Source organism: Bombina bombina, chromosome 9 (genome assembly GCF_027579735.1).
Source record: "Bombina bombina isolate aBomBom1 chromosome 9, aBomBom1.pri, whole genome shotgun sequence".
NCBI lineage: Eukaryota > Metazoa > Chordata > Amphibia > Anura > Bombinatoridae > Bombina > Bombina bombina.
In genome coordinates this window covers 289711516-289737659 of record NC_069507.1, presented here as the reverse complement: position 1 = coordinate 289737659, position 26144 = coordinate 289711516, and the positions used below count along the sequence as shown (strand labels likewise).

The 26144-nt window shown below is 45.3% G+C and overlaps 1 protein-coding gene across 1 annotated transcript in view; it reads left to right on the top strand.

Annotated features, from left to right (window-relative positions):
* LOC128640355 (tumor necrosis factor receptor superfamily member 1A) overlaps nucleotides 1-26144 on the top strand; it is a gene marked incomplete at its 5' end in the record, with an annotated part of 139617 nt that overhangs the window by 81751 nt on the left and 31722 nt on the right. Inside the window, 2 exon segments of the mRNA XM_053692852.1 lie at nucleotides 9860-9979; nucleotides 15833-15858. Coding sequence (XP_053548827.1) covers nucleotides 9860-9979; nucleotides 15833-15858 — 146 coding nt within the window.

The window sequence follows — 26144 nt, the reverse complement described above, 5'->3', positions numbered from 1 at the left end:
ATCTGTGTAGTGTCTGATACAGTTAGCGGGCTGTGTAGTGTCTGATACAGTTAGCGGGCTGTGTAGTGTCTGATACAGTTAGCGGGCTGTGTAGTGTCTGATACAGTTAGCGGGCTGTGTAGTGTCTGATACAGTTAGCGGGCTGTGTAGTGTCTGATACAGTTAGCGGGCTGTGTAGTGTCTGATACAGTTAGCGGGCTGTGTAGATGTGTGTGTAGTGTCTGACACAATAAGCAGGCTGTGTAGATGTGTGTGTGTGTAGTGTCTGACACAGTTAGCGGGCTGTGTAGTGTCTGATACAGTTAGTGGGCTGTGTAGATGTGTGTGTAGTGTCTGATACAGTTAGTGGGCTGTGTAGTGTCTGACACAGTTAGTGGGCTGTGTAGTGTCTGATACAGTTAGCGGGCTGTGTAGATGTGTGTGTGTGTGTAGCGTCTGACACAGTAAGCAGGCTGTGTATATGTGTGTGTGTGTGTAGCGTCTGACACAGTAAGCAGGCTGTGTAGATGTGTGTGTGTGTGTAGCGTCTGACACAGTTAGAAGGCTGTGTAGATGTGTGTGTGTGTAGTGTCTGATACAGTTAGCGGGCTGTGTAGATGTGTGTGTGTGTGTAGCGTCTGACACATTTAGCAGGCTGTGTAGATGTCTGTGTGTGTAGCGTCTGACACATTTAGCAGGCTGTGTAGATGTGTGTGTGTAGCATCTGACACAGTTAGCAGGCTGTGTAGATGTGTGTGTGTAGCGTCTGACACAGTTAGCAGGCTGTGTAGATGTGTGTGTGTAGCGTCTGACACAGTAAGCAGGCTGTGTAGATGTGTGTGTGTGTGTAGCGTCTGACACAGTTAGCAGGCTGTGTAGATGTGTGTGTAGCATCTGACACAGTTAGCAGGCTGTGTAGATGTGTGTGTGTAGCATCTGACACAGTTAGCAGGCTGTGTAGATGTGTGTGTGTAGCGTCTGACACAGTAAGCAGGCTGTGTAGATGTGTGTGTGTGTGTAGCGTCTGACACAGTTAGCAGGCTGTGTAGGTGTGTGTGTAGCGTCTGACACAGTTAGCAGGCTGTGTAGATGTGTGTGTGTAGCATCTGACACAGTTAGCAGGCTGTGTAGAGGTGTGTGTGTGTAGCGTCTGACACAGCAGGCTGTGTAGATATATGTGTGTGTGTAGCGTCTAACACAGTTAGCAGGCTGTGTAGATGTGTGTGTGTGTAGCGTCTGACACAGTTAGCAGGCTGTGTAGATGTGTGTGTGTGTAGCGTCTGACACAGTTAGCAGGCTGTGTAGATGTGTGTGTGTGTAGCGTCTGACACAGTTAGAAGGCTGTGTAGATGTGTGTGTGTGTGTAGCGTCTGACACAGTTAGCTGGCTGTGTAGATGTATGTGTGTGTGTAGCGTCTGACACACTTAGCAGGCTGTGTAGATGTGTTTATGTGTAGCGTCTGACACAGTTAGCAGGCTGTGTAGATGTGTGTGTGTAGCGTCTGACACAGTTAGCAGGCTGTGTAGATGTGTGTGTGTAGCGTCTGACACAGTTAGCAGGCTGTGTAGATGTGTGTGTGTAGCGTCTGACACAGTTAGCAGGCTGTGTAGGTGTGTGTGTAGCGTCTGACACATTTAGCAGGCTGTGTAGATGTGTGTGTGTGTAGCGTCTGACACAGTTAGCAGGCTGTGTAGATGTGTGTGTGTAGCGTCTGACACAGCAGGCTGTGTAGATGTGTGTGTGTAGCGTCTGACACATTTAGCAGGCTGTGTAGATGTGTGTGTGTAGCGTCTGACACAGTTAGCAGGCTGTGTAGATGTGTGTGTGTAGCGTCTGACACAGTTAGCAGGCTGTGTAGATGTGTGTGTAGCGTCTGACACAGTTAGCAGGCTGTGTAGATGTGTGTGTGTAGCGTCTGACACAGTTAGCAGGCTGTGTAGATGTGTGTGTAGCGTCTGACACAGTTAGCAGGCTGTGTAGATGTGTGTGTGTAGCGTCTGACAGTTAGCAGGCTGTGTAGATGTGTGTGTGTGTGTAGCGTCTGACACAGTTAGCAGGCTGTGTAGATGTGTGTGTGTAGCGTCTGACAGTTAGCAGGCTGTGTAGGTGTGTGTGTAGCGTCTGACACAGTTAGCAGGCTGTGTAGATGTGTGTGTGTAGCGTCTGACACAGTTAGCAGGCTGTGTAGGTGTGTGTGTAGCGTCTGACACATTTAGCAGGCTGTGTAGATGTGTGTGTGTGTAGCATCTGACACAGTTAGCAGGCTGTGTAGATGTGTGTGTGTGTAGCGTCTGACACAGTTAGCAGGCTGTGTAGGTGTGTGTGTGTGTAGCATCTGACACAGTTAGAAGGCTGTGTAGATGTGTGTGTGTGTAGCGTCTGACACAGTTAGCTGGCTGTGTAGATGTGTGTGTGTAGCGTCTGACACATTTAGCAGGCTGTGTAGATGTCTGTGTGTGTAGCGTCTGACACATTTAGCAGGCTGTGTAGATGTGTGTGTGTGTGTAGCGTCTGACACAGTTAGCAGGCTGTGTAGATGTGTGTGTGTAGCGTCTGACACAGCAGGCTGTGTAGATGTGTGTGTGTGTAGCGTCTGACACAGTTAGCAGGCTGTGTAGATGTGTGTGTGTAGCGTCTGACACAGTTAGCAGGCTGTGTAGATGTGTGTGTGTAGCGTCTGACACAGTTAGCAGGCTGTGTAGATGTGTGTGTGTAGCGTCTGACACAGTTAGCAGGCTGTGTAGATGTGTGTGTGTGTGTAGCGTCTGACACAGTAAGCAGGCTGTGTAGATGTGTGTGTGTGTGTAGCGTCTGACACAGTTAGCAGGCTGTGTAGATGTGTGTGTAGCGTCTGACACAGCAGGCTGTGTAGATGTGTGTGTGTAGCGTCTGACACAGTTAGTAGGCTGTGTAGATGTGTGTGTGTAGCGTCTGACACAGTTAGCAGGCTGTGTAGATGTGTGTGTGTAGCGTCTGACACAGTAAGCAGGCTGTGTAGATGTGTGTGTGTGTGTAGCGTCTGACACAGTTAGCAGGCTGTGTAGATGTGTGTGTGTAGCATCTGACACAGTTAGCAGGCTGTGTAGAGGTGTGTGTGTGTAGCGTCTGACACAGCAGGCTGTGTAGATATGTGTGTGTGTGTGTAGCGTCTGACACAGTTAGCAGGCTGTGTAGATGTGTGTGTGTAGCGTCTGACACAGTTAGCAGGCTGTGTAGATGTGTGTGTGTAGCGTCTGACACAGTTAGCAGGCTGTGTAGATGTGTGTGTGTGTGTAGCGTCTGACACAGTTAGCAGGCTGTGTAGATGTGTGTGTGTAGCGTCTGACACAGTTAGCAGGCTGTGTAGATGTGTGTGTGTAGCGTCTGACACAGTTAGCTGGCTGTGTAGATGTGTGTGTGTGTGTAGCGTCTGACACATTTAGCAGGCTGTGTAGATATGTGTGTGTGTGTAGCATCTGACACAGTTAGCAGGCTGTGTAGATGTGTGTGTGTGTAGCGTCTGACACAGTTAGCTGGCTGTGTAGATGTGTGTGTGTGTGTAGCGTCTGACACAGTTAGCAGGCTGTGTAGATGTCTGTGTGTGTAGCATCTGACACAGTTAGCAGGCTGTGTAGATGTGTGTGTGTAGCGTCTGACACAGTTAGCAGGCTGTGTAGATGTGTGTGTGTAGCGTCTGACACAGTTAGCAGGCTGTGTAGATGTGTGTGTGTAGCGGCTGACACAGTTAGCAGGCTGTGTAGATGTGTGTGTGTGTAGCATCTGACACAGTTAGCAGGCTGTGTAGATGTGTGTGTAGCATCTGACACAGTTAGCAGGCTGTGTAGATGTCTGTGTGTGTAGCGTCTGACACAGTTAGCAGGCTGTGTAGATGTGTGTGTGTAGCATCTGACACAGTTAGCAGGCTGTGTAGATGTGTGTGTGTAGCGTCTGACACAGTTAGCTGGCTGTGTAGATGTGTGTGTGTAGCGTCTGACACAGTTAGCAGGCTGTGTAGATGTGTGTGTGTAGCGTCTGACACAGTTAGCAGGCTGTGTAGATGTGTGTGTAGCATCTGACACAGTTAGCAGGCTGTGTAGATGTGTGTGTGTAGCGTCTGACACATTTAGCAGGCTGTGTAGATGTGTGTGTGTAGCGGCTGACACAGTTAGCAGGCTGTGTAGATGTGTGTGTGTGTAGCATCTGACACAGTTAGCAGGCTGTGTAGATGTGTGTGTGTGTGTAGCGTCTGACACAGTAAGCAGGCTGTGTAGATGTGTGTGTAGCGTCTGACACAGTTAGAAGGCTGTGTAGATGTGTGTGTGTGTGTGTAGCGTCTGACACAGTTAGAAGGCTGTGTAGATGTGTGTGTGTGTGTAGCGTCTGACACAGTTAGCAGGCTGTGTAGATGTGTGTGTGTAGCGTCTGACACAGTAAGCAGGCTGTGTAGCGTCTGACACAGTAAGCAGGCTGTGTAGATGTGTGTGTGTGTAGCGTCTGACACAGTTAGCAGGCTGTGTAGATGTGTGTGTGTAGCGTCTGACACAGTTAGCAGGCTGTGTAGATGTCTGTGTGTAGCGTCTGACACAGTAAGCAGGCTGTGTAGCGTCTGACACAGTAAGCAGGCTGTGTAGATGTGTGTGTGTGTAGCGTCTGACACAGTTAGCAGGCTGTGTAGATGTGTGTGTGTAGCGTCTGACACAGTTAGAAGGCTGTGTAGATGTGTGTGTGTGTGTAGCGTCTGACACAGTTAGCAGGCTGTGTAGATGTGTGTGTGCGTGTAGCGTCTGACACAGTAAGCAGGCTGTGTAGATGTGTGTGTGTGTGTAGCGTCTGACACAGTTAGCAGGCTGTGTAGATGTGTGTGTGTAGCGTCTGATACAGTTAGCGGGCTGTGTAGATGTGTGTGTGTAGCGTCTGACACAGTTAGCAGGCTGTGTAGATGTGTGTGTAGCGTCTGACACAGTTAGCAGGCTGTGTAGGTGTGTGTGTAGCGTCTGACACAGTTAGCAGGCTGTGTAGGTGTGTGTGTAGCGTCTGACACAGTTAGCAGGCTGTGTAGATGTGTGTGTGTGTAGCGTCTGACACAGTTAGCAGGCTGTGTAGGTGTGTGTGTAGCGTCTGACACAGTTAGCAGGCTGTGTAGATGTGTGTGTGTGTAGCGTCTGACACAGTTAGCTGGCTGTGTAGATGTGTGTGTAGCGTCTGACACAGTTAGCAGGCTGTGTAGATGTGTATGTGTGTGTAGCGTCTGACAGTTAGCAGGCTGTGTAGATGTGTGTGTGTAGCGTCTGACACAGTTAGCTGGCTGTGTAGATGTGTGTGTAGCGTCTGACACAGTTAGCAGGCTGTGTAGATGTGTATGTGTGTGTAGCGTCTGACAGTTAGCAGGCTGTGTAGATGTGTGTGTGTAGCGTCTAACACAGTTAGCAGGCTGTGTAGATGTGTGTGTGTGTGTAGCGTCTGACACAGTTAGCAGGCTGTGTAGATGTGTGTGTGTAGCGTCTGACACAGTTAGCAGGCTGTGTAGATGTGTGTGTGTAGCGTCTGACACATTTAGCAGGCTGTGTAGATGTGTGTGTGTAGCGTCTGACACAGCAGGCTGTGTAGATGTGTGTGTGTGTAGCGTCTGACACATTTAGCAGGCTGTGTAGATGTGTGTGTGTGTAGCATCTGACACAGTTAGCAGGCTGTGTAGATGTGTGTGTGTAGCGTCTGACACAGTTAGCAGGCTGTGTAGATGTGTGTGTGTAGCATCTGACACAGTTAGCAGGCTGTGTAGAGGTGTGTGTGTGTAGCGTCTGACACAGCAGGCTGTGTAGATATGTGTGTGTGTGTAGCGTCTAACACAGTTAGCAGGCTGTGTAGATGTGTATGTGTGTGTAGCATCTGACACAGTTAGCTGGCTGTGTAGATGTGTGTGTGTGTGTAGTGTCTGATACAGTTAGTGGGCTGTCTAGTGTCTGACACAGTTAGCGGGCTGTGTAGTGTCTGATACAGTTAGCGGGCTGTGTAGATGTGTGTGTAGCATCTGACACAGTTAGCAGGCTGTGTAGATGTGTGTGTGTAGCGTCTGACACAGTTAGCAGGCTGTGTAGGTGTGTGTGTAGCGTCTGACACATTTAGCAGGCTGTGTAGATGTGTGTGTGTAGCGGCTGACACAGTTAGCAGGCTGTGTAGATGTGTGTGTAGCGTCTGACACAGTTAGCAGGCTGTGTAGATGTGTGTGTGTAGCGTCTGACACAGTTAGCAGGCTGTGTAGATGTGTGTGTGTAGCGTCTGACACAGTTAGCAGGCTGTGTAGATGTGTGTGTGTAGCGGCTGACACAGTTAGCAGGCTGTGTAGATGTGTGTGTGTGTGTAGCGTCTGACACAGTAAGCAGGCTGTGTAGATGTGTGTGTAGCGTCTGACACAGTTAGCAGGCTGTGTAGATGTGTGTGTGTAGCGTCTGACACATTTAGCAGGCTGTGTAGATGTGTGTGTGTAGCGTCTGACACAGTTAGCAGGCTGTGTAGATGTGTGTGTGTAGCGTCTGACACAGTAAGCAGGCTGTGTAGATGTCTGTGTGTGTAGCGTCTGACACAGTTAGCAGGCTGTGTAGGTGTGTGTGTGTGTAGCATCTGACACAGTTAGAAGGCTGTGTAGATGTGTGTGTGTGTAGCGTCTGACACAGTTAGCTGGCTGTGTAGATGTGTGTGTGTAGCGTCTGACACAGTTAGCTGGCTGTGTAGATGTGTGTGTGTAGCGTCTGACACAGTTAGCTGGCTGTGTAGATGTGTGTGTGTAGCGTCTGACACAGTTAGCAGGCTGTGTAGATGTGTGTGTGTAGCGTCTGACACAGTTAGCAGGCTGTGTAGATGTGTGTGTGTAGCGTCTGACACAGTTAGCAGGCTGTGTAGATGTGTGTGTGTAGCGTCTGACACAGTTAGCTGGCTGTGTAGATGTGTGTGTGTGTAGTGTCTGACACAGTTAGCAGGCTGTGTAGATGTGTGTGTGTAGCGGCTGACACAGTTAGCAGGCTGTGTAGATGTGTGTGTGTAGCGTCTGACACAGTTAGCAGGCTGTGTAGATGTGTGTGTGTGTAGCGTCTGACACATTTAGCAGGCTGTGTAGATGTGTGTGTGTGTAGCGTCTGACACATTTAGCAGGCTGTGTAGATGTGTGTGTGTAGCGTCTGACACATTTAGCAGGCTGTGTAGATGTGTTTATGTGTAGCGTCTGACACAGTTAGCAGGCTGTGTAGATGTGTTTATGTGTAGCGTCTGACACAGTTAGCAGGCTGTGTAGATGTGTGTGTAGCATCTGACACAGTTAGCAGGCTGTGTAGATGTGTGTGTGTAGCGTCTGACACAGTTAGCAGGCTGTGTAGATGTGTGTGTGTAGCGTCTGACACAGTTAGCAGGCTGTGTAGATGTGTGTGTGTAGCGTCTGACACAGTTAGCAGGCTGTGTAGATGTGTGTGTGTAGCGTCTGACACAATAAGCAGGCTGTGTAGATGTGTGTGTGTGTGTAGCGTCTGACACAGTAAGCAGGCTGTGTAGATGTCTGTGTGTGTAGCGTCTGACACAGTTAGAAGGCTGTGTAGATGTGTGTGTGTAGCGTCTGACACAGTTAGCAGGCTGTGTAGATGTGTGTGTGTAGCGTCTGACACATTTAGCAGGCTGTGTAGATGTGTGTGTGTGTAGCATCTGACACAGTTAGCAGGCTGTGTAGATGTGTGTGTGTGTAGCATCTGACACAGTTAGCTGGCTGTGTAGATGTGTGTGTGTGTAGTGTCTGACACAGTTAGCAGGCTGTGTAGATGTGTGTGTGTAGCGGCTGACACAGTTAGCAGGCTGTGTAGATGTGTGTGTGTAGCGTCTGACACAGTAAGCAGGCTGTGTAGATGTCTGTGTGTGTAGCGTCTGACACAGTTAGAAGGCTGTGTAGATGTGTGTGTGTAGCGTCTGACACAGTTAGCAGGCTGTGTAGATGTGTGTGTGTAGCGTCTGACACATTTAGCAGGCTGTGTAGATGTGTGTGTGTGTAGCATCTGACACAGTTAGCAGGCTGTGTAGATGTGTGTGTGTAGCGTCTGACACAGTTAGCTGGCTGTGTAGATGTGTGTGTGTGTAGTGTCTGACACAGTTAGCAGGCTGTGTAGATGTGTGTGTGTAGCGGCTGACACAGTTAGCAGGCTGTGTAGATGTGTGTGTGTAGCGTCTGACACAGTTAGCAGGCTGTGTAGATGTGTGTGTGTGTAGCGTCTGACACATTTAGCAGGCTGTGTAGATGTGTGTGTGTGTAGCGTCTGACACATTTAGCAGGCTGTGTAGATGTGTGTGTAGCGTCTGACACATTTAGCAGGCTGTGTAGATGTGTTTATGTGTAGCGTCTGACACAGTTAGCAGGCTGTGTAGATGTGTTTATGTGTAGCGTCTGACACAGTTAGCAGGCTGTGTAGATGTGTGTGTAGCATCTGACACAGTTAGCAGGCTGTGTAGATGTGTGTGTGTAGCGTCTGACACAGTTAGCAGGCTGTGTAGATGTGTGTGTGTAGCGTCTGACACAGTTAGCAGGCTGTGTAGATGTGTGTGTGTAGCGTCTGACACAGTTAGCAGGCTGTGTAGATGTGTGTGTGTAGCGTCTGACACAATAAGCAGGCTGTGTAGATGTGTGTGTGTGTGTAGCGTCTGACACAGTAAGCAGGCTGTGTAGATGTCTGTGTGTGTAGCGTCTGACACAGTTAGAAGGCTGTGTAGATGTGTGTGTGTAGCGTCTGACACAGTTAGCAGGCTGTGTAGATGTGTGTGTGTAGCGTCTGACACATTTAGCAGGCTGTGTAGATGTGTGTGTGTGTAGCATCTGACACAGTTAGCAGGCTGTGTAGATGTGTGTGTGTGTAGCATCTGACACAGTTAGCAAGCTGTGTAGATGTGTGTGTAGCGTCTGACACATTTAGCAGGCTGTGTAGATGTCTGTGTGTGTAGCATCTGACACAGTTAGCAGGCTGTGTAGATGTCTGTGTGTGTGTGTGTAGCGTCTGACACATTTAGCAGGCTGTGTAGATGTGTGTGTGTAGCGTCTGACACAGCAGGCTGTGTAGATGTGTGTGTTTAGCGTCTGACACAGCAGGCTGTGTAGATGTGTGTGTGTGTAGGTGTATGTGTGTGTGTAGCGTCTGACACAGTTAGCAGGCTGTGTAGGTGTGTGTGTGTGTAGCATCTGACACAGTTAGAAGGCTGTGTAGATGTGTGTGTGTGTAGCGTCTGACACAGTTAGCTGGCTGTGTAGATGTGTGTGTGTAGCGTCTGACACATTTAGCAGGCTGTGTAGATGTCTGTGTGTGTAGCGTCTGACACATTTAGCAGGCTGTGTAGATGTGTGTGTGTAGCGTCTGACACATTTAGCAGGCTGTGTAGATGTGTGTGTGTAGCGTCTGACACAGTTAGCAGGCTGTGTAGATGTGTTTATGTGTAGCGTCTGACACAGTTAGCAGGCTGTGTAGATGTGTGTGTAGCATCTGACACAGTTAGCAGGCTGTGTAGATGTGTGTGTGTAGCGTCTGACACAGTTAGCAGGCTGTGTAGATGTGTGTGTGTAGCGTCTGACACAGTTAGCAGGCTGTGTAGATGTGTGTGTGTAGCGTCTGACACAGTTAGCAGGCTGTGTAGGTGTGTGTGTGTGTGTAGGTGTGTGTGTGTGTAGAGGTGTGTAGGTGTGTGTGTGTGTAGGTGTGTGTGTGTGTAGGTGTGTGTGTAGGTGTGTGTGTGTGTAGGTGTGTGTGTAGCATCTGACAGTTAGTGGGCTTCCTCTGTGTGACCTAAATCAGGGAATCCCTACCAGATAAGAGCTTTGCTAGAACTGAGAAGTTCTGTACCGTCAGTATGAAGCTTAATCTGATCATTCTTATTCTCTTTCAGGGCAAGATGCTGTTGTCCTTGCACTGGTTGTATTTGTCGTTAGTCTTGTGATTGGTATTGTGTCTTATTTTGTATGGAGAAAATATCGCAAGAGACACTCAACATCTACTACAGAATCAGGTAAATTAACTCAAGCTACGTTGTTTCAATGCACCCACCCCAATTATTGCTAACTCACTGTATATCTCAGCCATTAAAAATCTGACCATGATGTCTACATTCTCCCACAGTAATTATCTGTTACATTCCCCCCAATCACAAAGAACCCTAACCACATTGCACTGATGCCTCCACAGTAATTATCCCTTACATTCCCCCCATCACAAAGAACCCTAACCACGTTGTCCTGATGCCCCACAGTAATTATCCATTACATTTTCCCCATCACAAAGAACCCTAACCAAGTTAGTAATTATCCATTACATTCTCGCCATCACAAAGAACCCTAACCACGTTGTCATGATGCCCCCACAGTAATTATCCCTTAAATTCCCCCCCATCACAAATAACCTTAACCACATTGTCCTGATGCCCCCACAGTAATTATCCATTACATTCTCCCCATCACAAAGAACTCTAACCACATTGCACTGATGCCCCACAGTAATTATCCATTACATTCCCCCCATCACAAAGAACGCTAACCACATTGTCCTGATGCCCCCACAGTAATTATCTGTTACATTCCCCCCCTCACAAAGAACGCTAACCACATTGTCCTGATGCCCCCACAGTAATTATCTGTTACATTCTCCCCGTCACAAAGAACGCTAACCACGTTGTCCTGATGCCCCCACAGTAATTATCTGTTACATTCTCCCCGTCACAAAGAACCCTAACCCTGTTGTCCTTATGCCTCCACTGTAATTATCTGTTACATTCTCCCTGTCACAAAGAACGCTAACCCTGTTGTCCAGATGCCCCCACAGTAATTATCTGTTACATTCTCCCCGTCACAAAGAACCCTAACCCTGTTGTCCTGATGCCCCCACAGTAATTATCTGTTACATTCTCCCTGTCACAAAGAACGCTAACCCTGTTGTCCTGATGCCCCCACAGTAATTATCTGTTACATTCCCCCCCTCACAAAGAACGCTAACCACATTGTCCTGATGCCCCCACAGTAATTATCTGTTACATTCTCCCTGTCACAAAGAACGCTAACCCTGTTGTCCTGATGCCCCCACAGTAATTATCTGTTACATTCTCCACGTCACAAAGAACCCTAACCCTGTTGTCCTTATGCCTCCACTGTAATTATCTGTTACATTCTCCCCGTCACAAAGAACCCTAACCCTGTTGTCCTGATGCCTCCACAGTAATTATCTGTTACATTCCCCCCCTCACAAAGAACGCTAACCACATTGTCCTGATGCCCCCACAGTAATTATCTGTTACATTCTCCCCGTCACAAAGAACCCTAACCCTGTTGTCCTGATGCCCCCACAGTAATTATCTGTTACATTCTCCCCGTCACAAAGAACGCTAACCACATTGTCCTGATGCCCCCACAGTAATTATCTGTTACATTCCCCCCAATCACAAAGAACCCTAACCCTGTTGTCCTGATGCCCCCACTGTAATTATCTGTTACATTCCCCCCCTCACAAAGAACGCTAACCACATTGTCCTGATGCCCCCACAGTAATTATCTGTTACATTCTCCCCGTCACAAAGAACCCTAACCCTGTTGTCCTGATGCCCCCACAGTAATTATCTGTTACATTCTCCCCGTCACAAAGAACGCTAACCACATTGTCCTGATGCCCCCACAGTAATTATCTGTTACATTCCCCCCAATCACAAAGAACCCTAACCCTGTTGTCCTGATGCCCCCACAGTAATTATCTGTTACATTCCCCCCTCACAAAGAACGCTAACCACATTGTCCTGATGCCCCCACAGTAATTATCTGTTACATTCCCCCCCTCACAAAGAACGCTAACCACATTGTCCTGATGCCCCCACAGTAATTATCTGTTACATTCTCCCCGTCACAAAGAACCCTAACCCTGTTGTCCTTATGCCTCCACAGTAATTATCTGTTACATTCCCCCCCTCACAAAGAACGCTAACCACATTGTCCTGATGCCCCCACAGTAATCATCTGTTACATTCCCCCCCTCACAAAGAACGCTAACCACGTTGTCCTGATGCCCCCACAGTAATTATCTGTTACATTCTCCCCGTCACAAAGAACGCTAACCACATTGTCCTGATGCCCCCACAGTAATTATCTGTTACATTCCCCCCCTCACAAAGAACGCTAACCACGTTGTCCTGATGCCCCCACAGTAATTATCTGTTACATTCTCCCCGTCACAAAGAACGCTAACCACATTGTCCTGATGCCCCCACAGTAATTATCTGTTACATTCTCCCCGTCACAAAGAACGCTAACCACGTTGTCCTGATGCCCCCACAGTAATTATCTGTTACATTCTCCCCGTCACAAAGAACCCTAACCCTGTTGTCCTTATGCCCCCACAGTAATTATCTGTTACATTCTCCCCGTCACAAAGAACGCTAACCACGTTGTCCTGATGCCCCCACAGTAATTATCTGTTACATTCTCCCCGTCACAAAGAACGCTAACCCTGTTGTCCTGATGCCCCCACAGTAATTATCTGTTACATTCTCCCCGTCACAAAGAACCCTAACCCTGTTGTCCTTATGCCCCCACAGTAATGATCTGTTACATTCTCCCCGTCACAAAGAACCCTAACCCTGTTGTCCTTATGCCTCCACAGTAATTATCTGTTACATTCCCCCCCTCACAAAGAACGCTAACCACGTTGTCCTGATGCCCCCACAATAATTATTCATTACAATCCATCATCACAAAGAACCCTAACCACATTGTCCTGATGCCCCCACAGTAATTATCTGTTACATTCTCCCCGTCACAAAGAACCCTAACCCTGTTGTCCTTATGCCCCCACAGTAATTATCTGTTACATTCTCCTGTCACAAAGAACGCTAACCACGTTGTCCTGATGCCCCCACAGTAATTATCTGTTACATTCTCCCCGTCACAAAGAACCCTAACCCTGTTGTCCTTATGCCTCCACAGTAATTATCTGTTACATTCTCCCTGTCACAAAGAACGCTAACCCTGTTGTCCAGATGCCCCCACAATAATTATCTGTTACATTCTCCCCCTCACAAAGAACGCTAACCACATTGTCCTGATGCCCCCACAGTAATTATCTGTTACATTCTCCCCGTCACAAAGAACCCTAACCCTGTTGTCCTGATGCCCCCACAGTAATTATCTGTTACATTCTCCCTGTCACAAAGAACGCTAACCCTGTTGTCCAGATGCCCCCACAATAATTATTCATTACAATCCATCATCACAAAGAACCCTAACCACATTGTCCTGATGCCTCCGTAGTAATTATCCTTTACATTCTCCCCATCACAAAGAACCCTACCAAGCGTCAGTCAGTCCAGGTATGAGCTAGTGTTTGTGAGAGTGTCAGTCAGTTCATTTATGCGCTATTGTTTGTGGGAGTGTCAGTCAGTACAGGTATGCGCTAGTGTTTGTGAGAGTGTCAGTCAGTACATTTATGCGCTATTGTTTGTGGGAGTGTCAGTCAGTACAGGTATGCGCAAGTGTTTGTGAGAGCGTCAGTCCTGGTATGGCTAGTGTTTGTGAAAGCGTCAGTCAGTCCAGGTATGCGCTAGTGTTTGTGAGAGCGTCAGTCCTGGTATGCGCTAGTGTTTGTGAGAGTGTCAGTCCTGGTATGCGCTAGTGTTTGTTAGAGCGTCAGTCAGTCCTGGAATGAGCTAGTGTTTGTAAGAGTGTCAGTCCTGGTATGCGCTAGTGTTTATAAGAGTGTCAGTCAGTCCTTGAATGAGCTAGTGTTTGTAAGAGTGTCAGTCAGTACAGGTATGCGCTAGTGTTTGTGAGAGTGTCAGTCAGTACAGGTATGCGCTAGTGTTTGTAAGAGCGTCAGTCAGTACAGGTATGCGCTAGTGTTTGTGAGAGTGTCAGTCAGTCCTGGTATGCGCTAGTGTTTGTGAGAGTGTCAGTCAGTCCAGGTATGCGCTAGTGTTTGTAAGAGCGTCAGTCAGTACAGGTATGCGCTACTGTTTGTGAGAGCATCAGTCAGTCCAGGTATGCGCTAGTGTTTGTGAGAGAGTCAGTCAGTCCAGGTATGCGCTAGTGTTTGTTAGAGCATCAGTCAGTACAGGTATGCGCTAGTGTTTGTGGGAGTGTCAGTCAGTACAGGTATGCGCTAGTGTTTGTGAGAGTGTCAGTCAGTACAGGTATGCGTTAGTGTTTGTGAGAGTGTCAGTCGGTACAGGTATGCGCTAGTGTTTGGGTGAGTGTCAGTCAGTACAGGTATACGCTAGTGTTTGTGAGAGTGTCAGTCAGTACAGGTATGTGCTAGTGTTTGTGAGCGTGTCAGTCAGTACAGGTATGCGCTAGTGTTTGGGTGTGTCAGTCAGTACAGGTATGTGCTAGTGTTTGTGAGCCTGTCAGTCAGTACAGGTATGCGGTAGTGTTTGTGGGAGTCAGTACAGGTATGTGCTAGTGTTTGTGAGAGTATCAGCCAGGACAGGTATACGCTAGTGTTTGTGGGAGTCAGTACAGGTATGTGCTAGTGTTTGTGAGAGCGTCAGTCAGTACAGGTATGTGCTAGTTTTTGTGAGAGTGTCAGTCAGTACGGGCATGTGCTAGTGTTTGGGAGAGTGTAAGTCAGTACAGGTATGCGCAAGTGTTTGTGAGAGTGTCAGTCAGTACAGGTATACGCTAGTGTTTGTGAGAGCGTCAGTCAGTACAGGTATGTGCTAGTGTTTGTGAGAGTGTCAGTCAGTACAGGCATGTACTAGTGTTTGGGAGAGTGTCAGTCAGTACAGGAATGCGCTAGTGTTTGTAAGAGTGTCCATCAGTACAGGTATACACTAGTGTTTGTGGGAGTCAGTACAGGTATGCAAGTGTTTGTGAGAGTGTCAGTCAGTACAGGTATGCGCTAGTGTTTGTGAGAGTGTCAGTCAGTACAGGTATGTGCTAGTGTTGTGAGCCTGTCAGTCAGTACAGGTATGTGCTAGTGTTTGTGGGGGTCAGTACAGGCATGTGCTAGTGTTTGGGAGAGTGTCAGTCAGTACAGGTATGTGCTAGTGTTTGTGAGAGTGTCAGTCAGTACAGGTATGTGCTAGTGTTTGTGAGCCTGTCAGTCAGTACAGGTATGCGCTAGCGTTTGTGGGAGTCAGTACAGGTATGTGCTAGTGTTTGTGAGCCTGTCAGTCAGTACAGGTATGTGCTAGTGTTTGTGGGAGTCAGTACAGGTATGTGCTAGTGTTTGTGAGAGAGTCAGTCAGTACAGGTATGTGCTAGTGTTTGTGGGAGTCAGTACAGGTATGTGCTAGTGTTTGTGAGAGTGTCAGTCAGTACAGGTATGTGCTAGTGTTTGTGAGTCTGTCAGTCAGTACAGGTATGAGCTAGTGTTTGTGGGAGTCAGTACAGGTATGTGCTAGTGTTTGTGAGAGTGTCAATCAGTACAGGCATGTGCTAGTGTTTGTGAGAGTGTCAGTCAGTACAGGAATGCGCTAGTGTATGTAAGAGGGTCAGTCAGTACAGGTATGTGCTAGTGTTTGTGAGCCTGTCAGTCAGTACAGGTATGCGCTAGTGTTTGTGGGAGTCAGTACAGGTACGTGGTAATGTTTGTGAGTCTGTCAGTCAGTACAGGTATGCGCGAGTGTTTGTGGGAGTCAGTACAGGTATGTGCTAGTGTTTGTGAGAGTGTCAGTCAGTACAGGCATGTGCTAGTGTTTGTGAGAGTGTCAGTCAGTACAGGTATGCGCTAGTGTTTGTGAGAGTGTGTCAGTACAGGTATGTGCTAGTGTTTGTGAGCCTGTCAGTCAGTACAGGTATACGCTAGTGTTTGTGGGAGTCAGTACAGGTATGTGCTAGTGTTTATGAAGCTTAGCAAATTCTCTTAATCATTTTGTTTTTTATTTCAGGGCTTTCAGCAGCAGAAGCGCTCCCAGTAAGTTTAGTTTCTTTTTTATGTACCAAAGTCCACATGCTCAGCTAATATATGTGATGCTAAACACACATTGGAAAAAATATTAGGTTTAGGGTTACGATTACGAGAGTAGCAGTAGTTTGCGCTCTGGCTCGTAAGTAAACTCTACTAAAAGTAATCTTTTTGTGCATGTATTACAAGTTTAATGTAAAAGTTTCACACAAGAGCTAACCCGGCACATGCAAAAAGCCAAACTTGGAATATTGCTACTGCGTTAATGTATTCCCCCATAGACTTCAATGGAGCACAAAAAGTAGGGGGGAAAAAACTAACACCCAACAAGTAGCACAAACCCAAGTGCTCTAACGACATGAAATATTAATATTTCACATTCCAATGTTCTTCAAATAGCAGAATATGTTCTAGTTATTCATAAATAAATATATCTATAGCTGATGGGTTTGTGGTAAAATATTAAAACACCTTAATAAATATGAATTTTTCATAAATATGCTTTTACATGTTTTCAGCTACTTGACTGCAAAGGGCTTTAATGCACTTATATATACTGTATGTATACATATATACGCATTTACTTTCAACTCTCAATATGCTCGCTACTTCAAATGCACACAAACAGCAGTAATAAATTCCTTTCTTTCTAATGACACGATGAGTCCACGGATCATCTAATTACTATTGGTAATATCACTCCTGCCCAGCAGGAGGTGGCAAAGAGCACCACAGCAAAGCTGTTAAATATCACCTCCCTTCCCTCCAACCCCAGTCATTCTCTTTGCTTACGTTAGAGCAAGGAAGTGGTAAAGTGAGGTGTTGGAAAAGATTCTTCAAGAAAGATTTTATTATTTTTTAAGTAGTGCAAGATTGTGTTGCTTTGTCCTAGGGTGTAGCCGTAGTCCATATCAGTCTCTTCAGTAGAGCAGTGGTGGCTTTCAAGCAATGGGAACTGAACTTGTGGGGTACAATCCTCACTGTGCCTCCAATGTAGTTAATTCGTCAACCGCAAATATGCTGGAATTCCGCAGCACATTTGTGGCGAGGCTGATTCACCATAGTTATCAAGCCCTACAGACCAGAAAAAGTAGAATTTAGTGACATAACATACGATCCGCCGGACTCAGTCCGACACAGATCGATGCTTACGTCACTACAGATGTTGCGAACGCAAGTTCGGCACAATCTGACTACTTTTGCTAGTTATCAAAGAACAACCAGGTACGCTTGCCACTATTCCGGCCCAGCGTACCTGGTTTTCAATCTGCCGCCCTGGAGGTGGCGGATCCCATAGGAATCAATGGGAGTCTGACAGCAGCGAGAGCTCATGTTCGCTGCTGCCCGATATCCCATTGATTTCTATGGGAAGTGTCTGCACCTAACACTCTAACATGTACCCCGAGTCTAAACACCCCTAATCTGCCCCCCCCTACACCGCAGCCACCTACTTTATACTTATTAACCCCTAAACCGCCACCCTGACACCACCGCCACCTACATTATACGTATTAACCCCTAAACCGCCGCTCCCGGAGCCCACCGCCCCTACATTAAACTTATTAACCCCTATCCTGCCCCCCCTATTTTAACTAGGTACAATAGTTATTAAATAGTTATTAACTATTTAATAACTACCTAGCTAAAATAAAAACAAATTTACCTGTAAAATAAATCCTAACCTAAGTTACAATTACACCTAACACAATACTACAATTAAATAATTTAAACTAATTAAATACAATTACCTACAATTAAATAAAAATAACTAAAATTAACTAAAGTACAAAAAAAACACTAAATTACAGAAAATAAAAAAAAAATTACAAGAACTTTAAACTAATTACACATAATCTAAGCCCCCTAATAAAATAAAAAATCCCCCCAAAATAATAAAATTCCCTACCCTTTACTAAATTACAAATAGCCCTTAAAATGGCTTTTTGCGGGGCATTGCCCCAAAGTAATCAGCTTTTACCTGTAAAAAAAGAATTACACCCCCCACAACATTAAAACCCACCACCCACACAACCAACCCTACTCTAAAACCCACCCAAACCCCCCTTAAAAAACCCTAACACTAACCCCCTGAAGATCACCCTACCTTAAACCGTCTTCACCCAGCCAGGCCTAAGACCTCAACGAATCCGGGCGAAGTGGTCCTCCAGATGGGCAGAAGTCTTCATCCAATCCGGCCAGAAGAGGTCCTCCAGATGGGCAGAAGTCTTCATCCAAGCGGCATCTTCTATCTTCTTCCATCCGACGAGGAGCGGCTCCATCTTGAAGACATCAGACGCAGAGCATCCATCGATCCCAACGACGAATGACGGTTCCTTTAAATGACGTCATCCAAGATGGCGTTCCTTGAATTCCGATTGGCTGATAGAATTCTATCAGCCAATCGGAATTAAGGTAGGAAAAATCTGATTGGCTGATCCAATCAGCCAATAGGATTGACCTTGCATTCTATTGGCTGTTCCGATCAGCTAATAGAATGTGAGGTCAATCCTATTGGCTGATTGGATCAGCCAATCGGATTGAACTTCAATCCGATTGGCTGATTGTGTAATTGTAACTTAGGTTAGCCAATCAGATTTTTCCTACCTTAATTCTGATTAACCTATGGATAAAAAGTTAGAGGGGTTACTCAAGAAAATGTATGTACACCAGGGTTTACAATGGCAACCCGCGGTTTGTATTGCTACTGTCACTAGTGCGGCAGCATACTGGTTTGATGCATTGTCTGATTCTATTCGGACAGACTCTCCCCTCGAAGAAATCCAGGATAGGATAAAGGCCCTTAAGCTGGCCAACTCCTTTATCACGGATGCTTCCCTTCAGGTAATTAAGCTGGGAGCTAAGATTTCTGGTTTTGTCGTACTGGACCGCAGAGCTTTATGGTTAAAATCTTGGTCTGCGAATGTGTCATCTAAGACTAAACTTTTGGCGATTTCTTACAAGGGAAAGACATTGTTTGGGCCGGGTTTGACGGAAATTATTTCTGACATTACGGGAGGGAAGGGCCATTTCCTACCTCAGGATAAGGGAAATAAACAAAAGGGAAGTCAGAGTAATTTTCATTCCTTTCAAAATTTCAAGGGAAATCCTTCCACTCCCTCTTCCAAGCAGGAGCAGTCCAAGCCTTCCTGGAGGCCCAATCAGTTTTGGAACAAGGGAAAACAATCCAAAAAGCCTGCTATTGAATCAAAAACAGCATGAAGGGCCTGCCCCCGATCCGGGACCGGATCTTGTAAGGGAGCAGACTTTCCTTCTTCACTAAGGCTTGGGTTTGAGATGTTCAGGATCCCTGGGTGGTGGACATCGTGTCCCAGGGATACAAACCAGAGTTCAAGACCTTTTCTCCCAGGGGCAGGTTTTTTGCTTTCAAGATTATCTGTAGACCAGACAAAGAGAGGCGTTCTTACACTGTGTTCTGGACCTCTCCGACCTGGGAGTCATAGTTCCTGTTCCGATGCAGGAACGGGGTCTGGGGTTCTATTCCAATCTGTTAGTGGTTCCCAAAAAGGAGGGAACCTTCAGACCAATTTTAGATCTCAAGAGTCTAAACAAATTCCTCAGAGTGCCGTCCTTCAAGATGGAAACTATTTGTTCAATTCTTCCTTTGGTCCAAGAGAGTCAATTTATGACAAAGGTGGATTTAAAGGATGCGTTCCTGCATGTTCCCATCCACAGAGACCATCACAAGTTTCTAAGGTTTGCATGTCTAGACAAACACTTCCAATTCGCGGCTCTTCCATTCGGCCTTGCCACAGCTTCCAGAATTTTCTCAAAGGTTCTGGGATCCCTGTTGGCGGTGCTCCGATTGCGGGGCATTGCAGTGGCGCCTTATCTGGACAACATTCTGGTTCAGGCACCATCCTTTCAACAAGCAAGATCTTACACGGAAATGTTGTTATCACGAATGGAAGGTAAATTTGGAAAAGAGTTCCTTAGTTCCAAATACAAGGGTAATTTTCGTGGGAACCATAATAGATTCCTTATCAATGAAGATTTTTCTGACAGAAGTCAGGAAATCAAAGATTTTTGATTCTTGCCTAGCGCTTCAGTCCTCTCCTGGGCCATCAGTCGTTCAGTGCATGGAGGTAATCGGTCTGATGGTAGCGGCAAACAACATCATCCTATTTGCCCGTTTCCACCTCAGACCTCTGCAGTTAAGCATGCTCAGTCAGTGGAACGGAGATTATGCAGATCTGTCTCCACGATTACTTGGATGATTGTGACAAGACGCCAGCCTTCTGGGATGGGGAGCAGTCTGGGGATCTCTAAAGGCTCAGGGAACATGGACTCGGTCAGAGTCTGTTCTACCCATAAACATTCTAAAGCTGAGAGCAATCTTCAATGCTCTTCTGACCTGGCCTCAGTTAGCCTGGCCCGGTTCATCAGGTTCCAGTCGGACAACATAATTTCAGTGGCTGACATCAACCATCAGGGAGGAACGCGGAGTTCCTTGGCCATGACAGAGGTAGCCAAGATAATCCAGTGAGGCCCACAATTGCTGTCTGTCGGTGATCCACATCACAGGAGTGGACAACTGGGAGGCAGACTTTCTGAGCAGGCAGACCTTTCACCCGGGGGAGTGAACTCCATCCGGAAGTGTTTTCCAGCCTGATTCTGAAATGGGGTCAGCCGGAATTGGATCTCATGGCATCTCGGCAGAATGCCATGCTTCCAAGGTACGGGTTGAGGTCAAGGAACCCTCAGGCTGTACTGATAGACGCCCTGGCGGTATCTTGGAATTTCAGTCTTGCATACCTATTTCCTCCGTTCGCTCTTCTACCTCGGGTCATTGCTCGAATCAAGCAGGAGAGGGTGTCGCTGATCCTCATTGCACCGGCGTGGCCTCGCAGGATTTGGTATGCAGACCTGGTGGACATGTCATCTCTTCTACCTTGGAGACTTCCGTTGAGGAAGGATCTTCTACTTCAAGGGCCCTTCCTTCATCCAAATCTAGTTTCTCTGAAGCTGACTGCTTGGAGATTGAACGCCTAATTTTATCCAAGCAGGGATTTTCGGAATCAGTCATTGAGACCATGAATCAGGCTTGTAAACCTGTGACTAGAAAGATTTACCACAAGATATGGCGTAAATATCTATATTGGTGTGAATCCAAGGGCTACTCTTGGAGTAGAGTTAGGATTCCTAGAATTCTGTCCTTTCTCCAAGAAGGGATTATCGGCAAGTTCCCTAAAGGGTCAAATATCTGCCTTGTCTATTTTGTTACTTAAACGTCTGGTGGACGTCCCAGACGTGCAATCGTTTTGTCAGGCCTTGTCAGGATCAGGCATGTGTTCAAGCCAGTTATTCCTCCCTGGAGTCTTAATTTAGTTCTTAAGGCTCTTTAAGGGGCTCCATTTGAGCCTATGCATTCCTTAGATATTAAGATGTTATCTTGGAAAGTTTTGTTTCTTGTTGCTATTTCATCTGCTCGTAGAGTGTCAGAGCTCTTGACATTACAGTATGAGTCTCCTTACCTTATTTTTCATTCGGATAAGGTGGTTTTGCGTACTAAGTTAGGGTTTCTCTCTAAAGTAGTTTCAGAACGGAACATTAATCAGGAGATTGTTGTTCCTTCCTTGTGTCCTAATCCTTCTTCTCAAAAGGAACGGCTTTTGCACAATCTGGATTTGGTGCTTGCATTAAAATTCTGTTTACAGGCGACTAAGGATATTCGTCAGTCTTCTGCTCTGTATGTGGTTTTCTCTGGGAAACATAAGGGTCAGAAAGCTACGGCTACTTCTCTTTCTTTGTGGCTGAAGAGTATCATTCGCTTTGCCTATGAAACTGCTGGACAGCAGCCTCCTGAGAGAGTTACAGCTCGTTCTACGAGGGCTGTTTCCTCTTCCTGGGCATTCAAAAATGAAGCTTCTGTAGAACAGATTTGCAAGGCTGCAACTTGGTCCTCTCTTCACACTTTTTCAAAGTTCTATAAAATTGACACTTTTGCCTCGGCTTTTGGGAGAAAGGTTCTTCAAGCAGTGGTGCCTTCTGTTAGGTTCCCTGTCTTGTCCCTCCCTTATCATCTGTGTACTCTAGCTTGGGTATTGATTCTCAATAGTAATTAAATGATCCGTGGACTCATCGTGTCATTAGAAAGAAAACAATATTTATGCTTACCTGATAAATGTATTTCTTTCTTGACATGATGAGTCCACGGCTCTCCCTGTTATTTGGACAGGATGTGAGTATGTTAGAAACTTCAGAGACCTCTGCACCTTGTTGCTTCCTTTCTCTCCTTTGCTTTGGTCGAATAACTGGGGTTGAATTGAAGGGAGGTGATATTTAACAGCTTTGCTGTGGTGCTCTTTGCCGCGTCCTACTGGGCAGGAGTGATATTCCCAATAGTTAGAGGATCCGTGGACTCACCGTGTCAAGAAAGAAATAAATTTATCATCAGGTAAGCATAAATTTTGTTTTTCGCTCTTGCACAACTGTTATCACGCCACTCGTTATGTCTGCATTTTTATTTCTGTATCTATATATATATATATATATATATATATATATATATTGAAGATAAAAAAGATTCTTAAGCAATTCCTATCCAGCACTAACCAATCCCTGTAAATTAGTGGATATACTCCCTGAACAGTGACAAGTCCCCCAATAGCTAAATAATAATAATAATAAACCAATGCTAAATAGCATCCAAACACTACACGAAAAGGAGCAAACAGCTTAAGCATAAAATACAGTGTTTATTGGAGTTCACAAAATTCCATAAGTAAACAATATTATTGGAATGACTCAGAACTCCTATCATAGTGCACTATGATCATGCAATCCCCTCTAAAAATAATACATGCAAATAATACCAAAAATTGCAAAATATACATCAAATTCCCTAAATAAATAAATAAACGCCTGTTATTCCACCGGTCAAAGATCAATTTCCAGTTCTATGATGGAGGAGAAATATCCAATACAAAAATGTTCCATATACTTGGGTAAAGTGAATAAATGGAGTAAGCCTGGGTGTTGACAGGATAGCTCAATAGCAAACCCCTTGGTTAATAACAACTGGGCATTTCTAGCAATCCCTCAGTATGGCTACGGTAATCCTGATTTTCAGCAATAATGAATACTGTGTATATCAGCGTGTTCCGCCGTTGCGGTGAATACTTGCAGTTACTAGAGAGTCCTACTATCGTGGTGCCACACATCCTAGGTAATTCTATCAGTGTCACTATTATTGTTGAACGATTGTCCTAGGGTGCTCCTCTCTGTGCTTTCCAGTGATACCTCGTAAGCCAACTGTTTGTGGGTGCGTCTCCAGCCTCCAGGCCACTGTAATCATAGGTCTCCGTACTTGAAATACTCAGCTACTGTGTCTCCAAACAACACTGCTGCCAGCTACGCGCGTTTCACCCCTAAGGCTCTGGGGCTTCTTCCGGCTCCAAATTGTAATCAGATGATTGCAGGTGTTTTAGGATTCCCTTTAAAGAAATGTAACAGAGGAAAACTCCTCCCATCTTTGAAGCCTTTGAATTTACAAAATGGTAACATATTTATACAAATGTTGTAATCATTCATTACTTTGATACTTATTTCTTAGTGCTAAACAAAAATAAAATAAAAAATACCAGTGATATGGTAATAAAATCTGCTCCTTTTCGCTGTAGTGTACTATTTATATTCCCTAAAAGAATTTTATCCTACACCTAGGGGCAAGAATTTTAATAAAGAAAATTATGTCATATGACATTTGTTTGTTCATCTTATTGTTAATTACTAGAACGGCGGGTTTATCATATACCATTTTTAATCTGAATTATATTTATGAAAAAGACTTTATAATGAACTGGTTAGTTTAAAATATTTTATTTATTTTAAATTTTTAGATTTTGGGGCTTTGACATGAACCAAACCCTCCCCCTACTATTAAGGAACACCTTGATAAGGATCTAAACATATGGTACTTTATCATTCATTCAAGAAACAAGCATAATTTATTTCCTCATTCATACCTAGAGGGACAAGTGACTTTAAATTAAAAATCCATTTGCACTCATTTTGTAATAATATTTTATCCAAGTTACCACCTCTGTCTTTCAGATCTATTTTTTGTAACCCTCTAAATTTTAATTCATGCTTATTGCTGTTATGATTATGAAAAAAATGTTGTGTTACACTGCTGGTGTCAATCAATTAATTTTTATATCTCTTTTGTGTTCCTTAATTCTTTCCTTTAGCTCTCTGTACGTTTTTCCAATGTAATAACAAGTGCAGCTATTAGGGTTCAGTAAACTAGGTATACTACTCCTTCACTATGACAGTTTATGTGTCCCTGGATATACCACTGCTTTCCAAACTTATCAATACATTTATTGCCTATTGTCATATTAGGGCAGACTGAACATTTCAAGCATTTAAAATTTCCATCTTTAGTTTTGTATTGTGATAGCCAGTTTCCATCTTTATTTACAGAAAAGTGGCTTCTTACTAGTTTATCTTTGAGATTTGGAGCTTTTCTTGCCATCATTTGGGGTATATTTCCCACACTCTTGGCTATAGAGTAATCTAAAGTTAAAATATGCCAATGCTTCAAAAGAATGGATCTTATTTTGCCCCAGGAGTCATTGTAGGTACTTATAAATCTCACTGTGTCTTCTTTCAATTTGTCTTTAGATTTATATAAGATTTCCTGCCTATCTAGGTATCTGACTTTACCATATGCTCTCTTTATACAGCTTTGTGGGTATCCCCTTTCTTTAAATCTCTTTTGCAGATCATTAGCCTCTATCTTAAAAGTTTCTATGTTAGTACAATTACGCCTGTGTCTAAGGTATTGGCCATGAGGTATATTTGACAGTAAATGGACTGGGTGATGGCTATCGGCATGTAATAGGGTGTTACCAGCTGTGAGTTTTCTGTGGGTGGAGGTTACAATACATTCATTCTCATTTCTTAACTACTTGTTTAGTCATTCAGTCCACTCCTCGGCCTTCAGTGGCTCAGTGCATGGAGGTAATCAGACTGATGGTGGCGGCAATGATAGTCATCCCATTTGCTCGGTTCCATCTCAGACCTCTGCAGTTAAGCATGCTCAGGCAATGGATCAAAGATTATACAAATTTTGTCTCCTCGAATACTACTGGGTCAGGAGACAAGGGATTCTCTCCAATGGTGGTTGTCTCTGGATTATCTCTTCCAGGGAACCTGCTTTCGCAGACCATTTTGGGTATTTGTAACAACAGGCGCCAGGTTTCTAGGGTGGGAAGCAGTCTGGGGCTCCCTCAGGTTTGGACTCAGTCAGAGTTTGTTCTTCCTTTAAACATTCTGGAGCTGAGAGAGATCTACAATGTCTTCTGGCCTGGCTTTAGTTGACCTTGGTCCAGTTTTTCAGGTTCCAGTCGATTTCAATTATGTCAGTGACTTACATCAATCATCAGGAGGGAACGAGGAGTTCCTTAGCGATGACAGAGGTATCCAAATTAATTCAGTGGGCGGAGGCATTTTCTTGTTGCCTGTCGGAGATCCTGTCAGGGTTTTTTCCCTGTTTTGTTTGCCATGTGCTGCTGGCAGCCATTTTACTCACCTCTCTTCCTGACTATGGTGCATTGTGGGGGATGCTGCTCATTTCCTGCACTTCCTTTTATGGCCAGACTGCTCTGCATCATCCGTGTGAGACAGGATGCAGTCTCAGAATTGTGATTTCATCACTTATTATTTAAAGGGCCTCTGTTCAGTATGCTTTGCCTTTGCGTTGTCTCAGACCTGTTTGTGAGAGTTCCTGTGTATTACCTGGCTGCCTGACGTCCTTCCTGGTTCCTGATCCCTGGCTTGTTCCTGACTCTGCTGTTTTCCTTGTTCCTGATTCCGGCTCGTCTGACTATTCGCTTTGGCTCCTGACTCGGCTCGTCTTACTACCAGCTCTGGTTTTGATTCCTGGCTTGTTATTTGACTTGTGGACTTTTTATTATTTTTTGCTATTAAAGTGAAGGTAAAGTTAACTGGTTTACAAAATAAAAAAGAATTTCTCAATAGTAGTTAAATGTAGTCGCTAACTTAGTTTTTATGTTCCATCTACATTTTTGATAATATATCTTTTTTTAATTTGGTACCATTTACTCGCCGACTCCTCCCAGCAGCTACTTCCTTGTTCTCCTGTGTTTGTCTTCTTGAGCATTCCCACCCTCTCTCTACGTTGCTTGAAATCGCGTTCACGAGGATCATTTGAACTGCGCATGCGCCAATTGCCTTTGATACATAGTACTCAATGAAATGCAATATTAATTGAGTACTATACTGCCCTAGACAGTAGCTGCAGAATTGCG